The sequence below is a fragment of the Salvelinus namaycush genome, chromosome 13 (genome assembly GCF_016432855.1).
Source record: "Salvelinus namaycush isolate Seneca chromosome 13, SaNama_1.0, whole genome shotgun sequence".
Taxonomy (NCBI): Eukaryota; Metazoa; Chordata; class Actinopteri; order Salmoniformes; family Salmonidae; genus Salvelinus; species Salvelinus namaycush.
This window is the reverse complement of record NC_052319.1, coordinates 4,321,057-4,333,121: the sequence shown is the minus strand read 5'-3', so window position 1 is coordinate 4,333,121 and position 12,065 is coordinate 4,321,057. Positions and strand designations below refer to the sequence as shown.

Here is a 12,065-nt window from a genome sequence, read left to right as displayed (position 1 = left end):
TAATTTACAACTTTCAGATGAGACTAAATAAAGTGACGATTAAATATTGACTGCTACTGATGTAAAAGATTACCAGGTCTTTAAGAGTTTATTCGGAAGATAACAGCTCTATAAACATTATTTCGTGGTGCCCCGACTTTCTAGTTAATTATTTACCTGATTAGCTTAATCAGATAATATTAATTACAGAGAAATTATTTTATAGAATAGCATGTCATATCACTTAATCCGGTATAGCCAAAGTCACTACACCAACTACCTGCGCTGTTAATTCCTCTATTTCCTTTATTAATCTAATCTCTTTTGACATAAACTGCTTTAGTTTTAATGATGAGTATTGTATTGAATGTCCTCTAAAATTACATTTAAAAGTGTCCCATACAATAAGGGGATCTGCTGTACCTATGTTGTGCAAAAGAAAGTCAATTATTAATTATTTTGTTGTGTATGTCAACAAATGGGCTTTGATTAAATTTCCAATTGTCCACGTGGAAAGTAATATGGAGGCCAATTAGATGGTGGTCTCCTATTAATCGTTTTTAAACTTTTGATGCCAGCAAGAATGAGACTAGGAAGTAATCAAGACGGCTATATTGATTAAGCCTCCTCCATGTATATCTCACTAGGTCGGGTTTTTCAGCCTCCATATATCAACTAGTTCTAATGTATCCATGATCTTCGTGATCTCCTTTAGTGCTTGAGGGTGATAGTTTGTAGAGTGATTTCCTTTACGATCCATTGAGGTACTTAAAACCGTATTATAATCTCACACCATAATAATAGATTCATTAGTTGCTTGTGAGCTCAATAGAATTTTATATATATTTTCGAAGAAGTGTTGATCATCATTATTTGGCCCATATAGATTAATTAGCCAGATCTGTTTTTGGTCCAATAGCATATTTCAAATAATCCATCTTCCTTGTGGATCTGTTTGCACAGTAAAGTCAACCCTTTTGAGTTTCTTTGCCCATGAAAAAAATATATATTTCTCCCTCCCAGTCCTTTTCCCACCCAACCTCATTTATATTTGTAGAATGAGTTTCCTGTAAGCAATGTATATTATATTATTTATCTTTTAGCCATGTAAACATTGATCTTCTTGTTTAATGATCTGCTAAGCCATTACAATTTTAACTGGCTCTACTTATTTCCCCACTTACCATAATAATACCCACGTTTCAATTATACTTACCACAACCAATGTTTGTAAACTTACCATTAAAAAGCACCATGATGATTAAGTGTCCATATAGCTGTACACTAATATTTGCACTGTTAAGCATACTATAGCTGCAAACTTTAAACCTCCAATTGTCCTAATATTCCACCCACTAAAACCTCCCCCCATATCTAGGTCTGTTTTCACTAAGAAAAGTCTGTTTTCACCATCTCCCTGACTCAGGATGCACTTTTGCGTCCAAAGGCAAACCCCTGGCCACCAATTGGCGTTGGCCAGAGGGAAATATGGGCAGTCCCATGATAACATAAATATCTTCGTGGGTGCTTTTTAAGAGAACTAACCAAATAACATGGAAGACAGTCAGAAAAAAATATAATAGTAACAATAACAGAAAATATTAATAGAAATAATAACAGCGCAATCTTATAAACGCATGCTCATATTTAGAAAGGCCTGGCAAGACTATAAGCATGTCAGCCCAGCCTGCTCACTTTTTTGAAAAAATGATAAGAAAACAACCTAAATATATCACAAGACCAGTCCTTTTTTTAATGTCCATTACATGCTAGACATATTTCATGTAGTCCTCATTATATCCTGTTGTATTCCGGCAAAAAAAGGAAAAAGGAACATAGATTCTAAAGGCCTCAAATTTTTACTTGCAGTCATTAGTCTTAGGCATCACACTGCCCATAAAGGAATACAACTTACAATCGACTCTGACACAGCCATGGCACGATAGCCAAGAATACAAGCAGTACTGACAATCCAGAGCAAGTAAACCTATAAAACCAACCCTCTCTCCACCCATACACATTTCGTTTTTTATTCCAGGGTCGTTGCCCTATCACCTCGGCTGTTTTACACCTAGGCCTATATCATTAGGATCAAGAGTATAAAAGGTAGCATAAATAGCTTACATAGAAATACACTGCTCAAAAAAATAAAGGGAACACTTAAACAACACAATGTAACTCCAAGTCAATCACACTTCTGTGAAATCAAACTGTCCACTTAGGAAGCAACACTGATTGACAATAAATTTCGCATGCTGTTGTGCAAATGGAATAGACAACAGGTGGAAATTATAGGCAATTAGCAAGACACCCCCAATAAAGGAGTGGTTCTGCAGGTGGTGACCACAGACCACTTCTCAGTTCCTATGCTTCCTGGCTGATGTTTTGGTCACTTTTGAATGCTGGCGGTGCTTTCACGCTAGTGGTAGCATGAGACGGAGTCTACAACCCACACAAGTGGCTCAGGTAGTGCAGCTCATCCAGGATGGCACATCAATGCGAGCTGTGGCAAGAAGGTTTGCTGTGTCTGTCAGCGTAGTGTCCAGAGCATGGAGGCGCTACCAGGAGACAGGCCAGTACATCAGGAGACGTGGAGGAGGCCGTAGGAGGGCAACAACCCAGCAGCAGGACCGCTACCTCTGCCTTTGTGCAAGGAGGTGCACTGCCAGAGCCCTGCAAAATGACCTCCAGCAGGCCACAAATGGTTCAAATCAAATCAAATCAAGTTTATTTTATATAGCCCTTCGTACATCAGCTAATATCTCGAAGTGCTGTACAGAAACCCAGCCTAAAACCCCAAACAGCAAGCAATGCAGGTGTAGAAGCACCAATATACCTCTATCTGGCATAGAGAAGTGCTTCCATAAGCCAGTTATTATGTTGGTTCTACTGTTAACTTTAATCAGTTTATCCCAGTGTTAACCAGCCCGCCACACACTAATAGAGACAACAACCCTGTTGACAAAACCTAATCCATTTGCCGGTGTGTATCGGAAAAATAATCATTGTTTACATTTTTATATTGAGATTTTTTTTTTTTTATGTAAAAGGGTAATGACCCCAATTATTTTAGGATCTTATTGGCCTATTCCAATAGAGAACCTAGGCAGGTTTTTAATTCTATAATCCTTTATCCTTAATAAACAATAAATCTATTCATATTTACTAAGTTCACATCCGCGAACAAGGGCCACACTATATAACAGCTTTTAAGTAATAACATACCCAACCTCTACAATTAGGCCATGTCAAACTAAAACTAAAAACAACCTTTGTATTTATAATGTACAATCTTCAAATTAAATAATAAAACAAAAAAGGTCACACTTACCCATCTTCGCCTTCCCCTAAATCAAAAATTGATATTATTTAAGTCCATATAATCCAAAGTTCCATATTGCTTGAATAGAAAAAGTATAAATTCATCATACCCATTCTGCATTAATCATAAATCCAACCTTATTTTAAGTCCACATAGTCTACGGTTCCTTACTGCATGAAAAAAATATCTAATAAAAAAGTCCATTATGCCCAAAAAAAGTTTTTTGTAAAAAACATATTAATCCATATTTGTACTGCGTAATGCGGTGCAAATATGTATCGGGGACTACTTCAACTGGAGGTAGCTATCACTCACAGCCACGTTGTAATCTTTGAGTCCTTGAACATTTAGTTGTTTACATATAATTTATCGACCACAAGATTAACATTCTGCTTCTCTGCTCAGAGCCTTTTGAAAGTGGGGTACAGGGCACGTCGTCTCTCCATTATTTCATGGGGAAATTGTTCATGAATAGAGAATGGGTGTTCTTCAATTCCTAACCCTGTTTTAACAAGGCAATTTTCATTTTGTAGTGGCTTAGCATAGCAACGATCGGACGGGGTCTTCCCTCTGCTCTGCCACCGAAACGGTGAGCCCTTTGAAAATCAATAGTTTCCACCTGTTCGTCCGTCATCTTAAGTTTACTGTCACACCCTGATCTGTTTCACCTGTCTTTGTGATTGTCTCCACCCCCCTCCAAATTGCACAACAATTCCATGTGAATCTGATACCTAGAATGTGTCGACTTTCCAAGATACAGTTTATGTCATCCTGTCATGAGTAGTAATGTCTCAGACAACAACTGATCTGAGATCATATTCATTAAGTACCAACGCATATTTTCAACTGGTTGGATTACCGAAATATGGTTCCGTTTCCCACCTGTCGATGTTACCAGACTCTCTATGTTACAAAGGCTTTACAAGAGTCAACTCTATAGAGTAGAGAGAGAGAGAAAAGGGGAAAGGTATTTAAAGGGGTCATAAACCTCCCCCATCAGGCCAACGTCATGACACTTGTATTCTTGGAGGATGCTAAATGTAAAAGGATGCTAAATGTATTTATGTTAACATAATCAAGTCAAACCAATTAACCAATTCTATTTTGAAAGTTTGAATAAGTTGTGACGCTCAAATACTGTATGACTCTTTCAACATGCCACTGAAAAGGTGGAAAGCTGCAATTAATTGTATGATGCCTGAAAATACTGCAGAGTAATTCAAAGCCACTTGCAAACATTGCAAACAGCAAGTTGGACAGGTAGCAAAAACTACTTTGAACCTCTTTGTTCATCTAAGGCTAAGTGCTCTTGTTTCAAACACTATACCATCTTTAAAGGGATAGTTTACTCAGAATACAACCTACCATGGTTGTAGTTGATTCAATAAGGCAGTTTTGGGATATTTAGTTTCCTAATAGCAATATTTTGTTACTGTTAGCATTCTCAGTAACACAACATTAAACTGTTGTTATGCATGTGTAATAAAACTGTATATAGTTTTTGAGCAACATTTTATTAGCATGTTGTTACATAATACTTTGGTAATTGCATTTTAATTGCATAGCAATGAGAGGAGAGTTTTTGCAACTACTGTACACAGAAGGAATAGTCACTGTTCCTTATTCCAATGTAATAATGTAATATCTCCGTTATTATGCAATTAAAGCAATTTCCTAAGTCCTATATAACAACAACGTTGCTATTGTAATAAGCAAAGTTACTACACATGTATAGGGACTTCATGTGAAGTGTTATTGTATTACCTTATGTCTCACTTATAATGAAAATGAATGTGTTAGTCATTTTGAAGCTACAAAAGTGGTCTACTCTAATGTTGAGGTTATTCACGTCCATCATGTATTTTATTCTAGATAGGCTATATTTCTATTCAAGAGCCCTTCAAACCATATGCTTATAATATATTTAGACTGATTCAACTAACTGTATTTTGGTTCTTCATAAAATAGTTGACAGCCATCAGATACATATTTGTTTTGCGTTCAAATAACTTGCATATATTGAAATACATAAAAATATGATTTTCTTTTTCTGAGACCTGTATTTGAATATCGAAGGAAATAGTTGACAATAGTTGATTCACTATAGTCAACTACCTCCAGTATTTGAAAAGTTGGTATATTAAAATAAACTATGTTCTGCAAAGGTCTGCTATGGTTCAACACTTCTGACGGTTCGTTACAATATGTCAATGTAGCCTACTTGTATCTGTCCCTAGTAAAAAAAAACATATTTGATAGGTTTAACAGTAGCCAATGATATAGCTTGGTCAATGCTTTGTCAATCATTCAAAGTGGCTACAGTACCAAAAACCCATCATTTGGCAAGAGCTAAAACATTGCCCATGCAAATTATGGAGTGCAAACTCTGACAGCAGACCTGCAACAAGTAATTTATTAGTTAGGCTACATGCTGCATTGACAGTTATTCTCATCTGCCATCACTTCTACTCATTATGCAGACAATAGATTTAGTGGGTTATGATGGAACCCCCTCCCCCCTACTGTATTTATCTTACGAAGTGGCCATTAAATCTCTCTGAGTGATGCCACTGCATTAAATCAAACATACTTGTTGACTAGGGCTGCTAGGACTCTAGGACTGTGACCTGTTCTGCAGTCTGCTTCGAGCTAGTGTGTTGTGATGTGTCTGTCAATGCACTAGGCGTCCATTTTGGATTCAGTGTTTACACTTAGGTTAAAGGAGCAAGCAGTATTCACAACTGTCAGACAAACACACTGCCAGGCCGGACAGTAATGTGTCAATAAGCTACAGCTATGTAACCAGCAATGTCTTTGTCTGTGACAACCCCACAGACAACCGATTAGTTACCGTAAGGATAGGAAGGGGTGGGGAGCTCACTCACTTGAATGAGTAGTTCATCTACTTTTTATTTCCTTTTTCATCACTCTTTGGGGAAATATTTATGCAGGGTATATGAATGCACTGACATTCAAGCTTATTTGTCCTATGCTAGACCATGTTTAAAAATGTCAATTGACTTCAATGGAACACTTCCGCTTACTAACTTTCAGCATCCATGACACGCTTAATACTGTGTGCCAATCAAAAAACACACTGTCTGCAATATTTGCATTCCGCCAAAAATATTTTCATCACAATTTGCTAATTAGCTAGCTACCTCTGGTCCAGGATGTCACTCTTGTCCGAGTTGTCGATGGAAGCAATGAAGAGGTTGATGAACCAGGTGAGCGAGTACTGGTACATGGGCTCGATGTTGGCCAAGTCTGCGATGGAGAAGAAGAGGATGGCAGAGTGCACAGCGATGGGAGTGTAACCCATGCGCGTCTCGTCGATCTTCACCTCCGTCACCTCGGCGATGGCCTGCTTCTCCGAGATCTCGTTGGCCAGAACCTTAGAAGAGGAGAGGATCTTGACGGCCGTCTCATCCTCCAGGATGTTGCCCTCTGAAGAGGACAGCACCTCCAGGATCTTGTCCTCGATCTCCTGCAGCTGCCTGGGGGGAGGGGGTGGAAAGGTCATGTGATTAGTACCAGAGTCTACTGTGCTACCTGTTCCTTTGTTTGAACAGACTGAATGATTGGAACTCCCCCATTTGTTGACCATGATTTCCTTTTTTTAAATGTATTTATTGGTATTGCTTAAATCAAACGTCTCTGGTGATCATGTGACGTAGCCTATGACATTAACTTTTGCCAATGCAGATTTCTATCAAACAAAAACCCATCTTCACATGTGCTCTCTCTCTCTAAGACACAGATTAGTAAGGAACTCCCCTCACCTGGTTGTCTAGGTCTTAATTGAAAGAAAAAACTCAAAACCAACAGACACTAGGCCCTCCATGGAATAAGCTTGACACCCCTGCACTAAGCATTTACCTCTTGTTCTCGGCCCCCTGCAATATGAGGGCCTGTTTCTCCTCCTCCAGGTCAGGCCTCTCCCTGGCCACCACAATGCCCAGCAGCTGGTCCTGCATGCCCTCGGGGGTGATCATAAAGTTCAGTAGGGTCACCTATAGTACACACACACAGTATAGGGCAAACAAACACAATACATCAGCCTTCACAAATGACAAACATCACTATAGAGTTTACAGTAGTGTGTGGGGTGGCAGTTAGCCTAACAGTTAAGAGGCCGCTGGTTCGAATCCCCGAGCCGACAATGTGAACAATCTGTCGATGTGCCCTTGAGTAAGGCACTTAACCCTAATTGCTCCTCTGGATAAGAGCGTCTGCTAAATGACTAACATGCAAACGTGTGTTTGTGAGTGTGAGAGAGAGAGAAAAATATCTCCTTTAGGTGTGCTCATTTAATGGTTCGCACTTCACTACTATCCAATCCCACAGTGGTAACTTTCACCTTAAGCTACTGTAATAGCCTTTTTTTAAAGCTACAGCAATAGCCTTTTTCCTCTATCACAAGTGAGAGAAGTGAGCACATCTCAACCCACACACCCAGTCCTTAGGGCCTACTATCCTAGAGGTTAAAAGCTGGTATCTGGTATCTACTCCCTGCTCTAATAAATGAGTGCACTTCTCCAGGCATCTAATTACATTTCTACTAATGTCAAGGCCTGCTCAGCTGGTGGTAAAGACTCTCAAAGCCTGTATATATCCCGGAGCTGCCATTTTCAAAAAATAATCAAATCTGAGCTCCCTGCAGTTCCTTTGGCCTGGCTTAAAAGGTGTATTTGAAAAATTTTAGCAGTGCAAACAACCGTTACAAAACAACTCAACAACCACCCAGTAGCCTATTCACAACCAATAGTAATCTAATTTCACCCCTAAAACGACTTTTTATGTGCATTTGTAGAGACATCACTGGGGGAACCACTGAGTGCACTGGCACTGCAATCATTGTGCACATCCTATGAAATTATTTTGCAACAAAATGTTCTGACAGAATTTTTATGAATTTTTTTCTGACACAATATCCCAGCATACAAATTAGATGTTACAATGTTTTGGATAAATAATTTACAGATGTACATGTCAATAGAGTGATGGATAGATGACAAGGTGATTTGCAAAGCCTATTCATCACTGAAATGTGCCGATCACAACAGGTGTAATATCATAATAATAACACAGTAATTTTACAACAAAAAATGTAAAACATAGGGATGGATTGATCAGGGGATGTTCATTCAATAAAAAACCTGTTATGTCCAACTCAATGCCTATCCACGGGAGTAGCCTACCCATACATCCAAAAGACTACTGACTGGGAACGTACAGTGCATTCGGAAAGTATTCAGACCCCTTTACTTTTTCCACATTTTGTTACCGTTACAGTCTTATTCTAAAATGTATTAAATTGTTATTTTTTCCCCTCATTAATCTACACACAATACCCTCTAATGACAAAACAAAAACAGTAAAAAAAAAAAAAGTTTGCTAATTTATAGAAGAAAAAAAAACGGAAATATTACATTTACCATAAATATCATAAGTATTCAGACCCTTTACTCAGTACTTTGTTGAAGCACCTTTGGCAATGATTACAGCCTCAATACTTCTTGGGTATGATGCTACAAGCTTGGCACACCTGTATTTGAGGAGTTTATGCCATTCTTCTCTGCAGATCCTCAAGGTCTGTCAGGTTGGATGGGGAGCGTTGCTGCACAGCTATTTTCAGGTCTCTCCAGAGATGTTCGATCGGGTTCAAGTCTGGGCTCTGGCTGGTCAAGGTCAATGACTCAAGGTCATTCAGAGACTTGTCCCAAAGCCACTCCTGCGCTGTTTTGTCTGCGTGGATAGGGTCATTGTCCTGTTGGAAGGTGAACCTTCACCCCAGTCTGAGGTCCTGAGTGCTCTGGAGCAGGTTTTCATCAAGGATCTCTCTGTACTTTTCTCTGTACATCTTTGCCTCATTCCTGATTAGTCTCCTAGTCCCTGCCGCTAAAAACATCTCCACAGCATGATGCTGCCACCACCATGCTTCACTGTAGGGATGGTGCCAGGTTTCCTCCAGACTGATTCCCTATATCCAGTGAAAACATCATTAAAAAACTGCTGTTTGTCCCGAGCTCACTGACTCGTGAATAGGCTAGCTGATGCAATGTTGCAAGTTTGCTGGCGACAGCTTCAGGCTGACCCAGTTGATGATTTGATACAATGTTGTACTTCACTAGCAATAGCTCAAGTCAAGACAGAAAGGAAGAAAGGGAGGCAGACAGGCGGAGTAGAGAGATGATTGTGAAATATGTTCTACTGTTTTTACTTGTCGGCTTTAGGCCTATGTATTTTACTTAGTTGATGATTAAGTTATAGGGTTACTTCTGCATTGGCCTATAGGCTATCTCTGAGTTCTATGCGCTCGTTTCTTTAGCTGCCAATGGATAATCATGTATCAATGTGTCCAAATGGCAGAATTGTATCGTTTAACTTCAGATTTTTATGATTAACCATTTGACAATGATTTTGAGAAACAAAAAACGTTATTATTGAAATGAAACTGGCACGCAGATTGGTAGTAATGGTAGGATAAATTGAAAGCTTCCCCAACGTGAAACTCACAAGGTGCCTATGGCACGCAAGCGCGTGCACACATATGGAGTTCCCGTGAAAAAACGTGCCCGCTCATGGAAATCAAAGGCCCATCGAACTGATTAGTTCTGGCGCCGGCGCTGGGCCTGCTCCGATTGGAGGTATTGTGTTTCAAATATGGCTCGATGGGAAGAATGAGAGCCTATCATGAGAGTGTACTGTAGGCAGTCAGGAAAAAGTGTGCTCGTAAAAAATGAGCTGAATCTATTTAATGGGGGCCTATAAAAAACAGGCGGGTGGCCCTGCAAATAGATGCTTGAAATGCGATCCTTGGTAATGCCTTTTGTGCATTATCTGAAAATTGCTTTTTTCTGGGGGCCTGCCCGAGGACACACACTCACTTGCTTGTATTGGTGTTGCTACATTAAACGGGACAATATTGAGTGATTGGCTGATGTGTGTTGGGTGGTAAATGCATCTTTGCTCAAGTGCTGTTACCCTGAAACTGCAGTGCGTAACCCGCTGTAAACTTCGCTCCCTTCCCTCTTTGAGAGAGATATCATACTTTCGAAGCAGCTGTCTGAAACTCTGACTGAAAAGAACTGCAATTATTAAGTAGAGTGGATCTGGTGTACAGTTTTGTTCTAAGAGCAGTACCATATTTGATGTTTAGAACACCATTTCAAAGTCTGAATGTTACAATTTTCATTTTAAAATAAGAGGCCTATTTTAATCATAGACTATGCTCCAATGCTACGACGATGCTCAGCCATTTTGTATGGAGCAGATACAGTTTCTAAAGACTACATGAGGAAGGAGAAAGGTATAGCCAGACTCCCCTATAATTCTGCATTGTATCATTTTCACTTCCCTTAGCACATACAGCACAAGATTGCACATCTGCATGCCAGTGAGCTCTGGGAAGCGTGAATGAGCAGTAAAGGCTCATTAGAAGAAAGTTACACCTGCCTCAGGCACATGTGCTGCTCGGCTATGGATAGAAACACACATACTGTAAAGTCACACTTGGGGAAGAACAGAGTCCATGCAGACAGGTGTCGTCGTTCTAAGGAGGTAGATGTGATAGTGAGGCCTCGCTTTGAAATGAAGCCTCGCAAGTTCAACCCCTATGGAGCTCGATGGCTAGTTTCCTTCAAATGCAATTGCCTAAATTGGTTATCTTAGCCATGTGTGTACATGCTTTAGTATAATTGCTCAAATCCAGTACAGTGATCATAAATTATAAACAGAGTTGTCATCTACGGCTGTTACTTATTCACAAAACTGTTTGTGTTGTATTTCATTGTATTAAAAAAAAGATGAATTATCCTAATTACAGATATTATCAAATACAGGTCCATATTACAATGGAGAGCAGAATGATCTGTTTTCTCTTTAAATTTGTTTTGAATGTTTTTTTTGGTCCTGTGCAGTTGTAAATCAAACAAATACGTGTGAACACCAATTTTTTATTATTATATTAACTTATTTTAAAAGAAATACTGAAATGTGCTAGGGTGCCAATACTGTATTTGACAACATCTGTAAATAAGAATTATTTTGCTATGAATCCACCTTCAACAATAAAGTATAACGGAGGCATGTTACAAATCAGTTTGCGTGTGTGTGTGCATATGTTCCTCCCTCCTCTCTGTGTGTGTCCAGTGTGTTGCACGTATGTGTGTGTGTGTATGCGTTCTATGGTAGTCTAACCTTAACAGAAGTTTCGGGCAGGTAGTGGGGGTTGCGGAGCTTGGTGGTGATGTAGAAACGGAAGTCCGGGGCATACTCGATAGTGGAGTCTCCCAGGCGGATGCAGATGGCACCGCCCTGCTTGAAGGTCTGCTTCAGCAGCAGGGGCTCCAGAATGGCATCCAGCTCCTCACCAATGTTCTCCAGGAGCACTGAGAAACAATAGGGCTTTGTTCAATAATACTGACCAGATAAATGAGTGCAAAATGGATTAGAACAAAACATACAAATTTTACCCTCTGGGAAAAGTGTTGTGTTTGCAACTTTTAGTTGTAAAACGGTTTATTTCCAGGTTAGACCACACTTGGCAAATTATAGACCATTCTGTAATACACCTGCTCTGAGCTGCTTAGGCTTTTCGTATGCTTTCGCCGAAAAGCCTATTTGAATTCTGACATGTTGGCTGGATTCACAACCAGTTTAGCTTTAATTTGGTATCTTTCATGTGTGATTTAATGAAAGTTTGATTTTATAGTAATTTTCATAGTAATTCATTTTAATTTGGCGCTCTGCATTTTCTCAG

At 39.4% G+C, this 12,065-nt stretch overlaps 1 protein-coding gene across 1 annotated transcript in view; it reads right to left on the bottom strand.

Moving 5' to 3' along the window:
• Window positions 1-12,065, bottom strand: part of dnah7 (dynein, axonemal, heavy chain 7) — a 210,130-nt gene that overhangs the window by 49,155 nt on the left and 148,910 nt on the right. The window contains exons 51-53 of the mRNA XM_039006214.1: window positions 11,504-11,694; window positions 7,181-7,314; window positions 6,463-6,798 (exon numbers count right to left, since the gene is read on the bottom strand). Of these exons, the coding sequence (XP_038862142.1) occupies window positions 6,463-6,798; window positions 7,181-7,314; window positions 11,504-11,694 (661 nt within the window). The remainder of the gene's footprint in view (window positions 1-6,462; window positions 6,799-7,180; window positions 7,315-11,503; window positions 11,695-12,065) is intronic.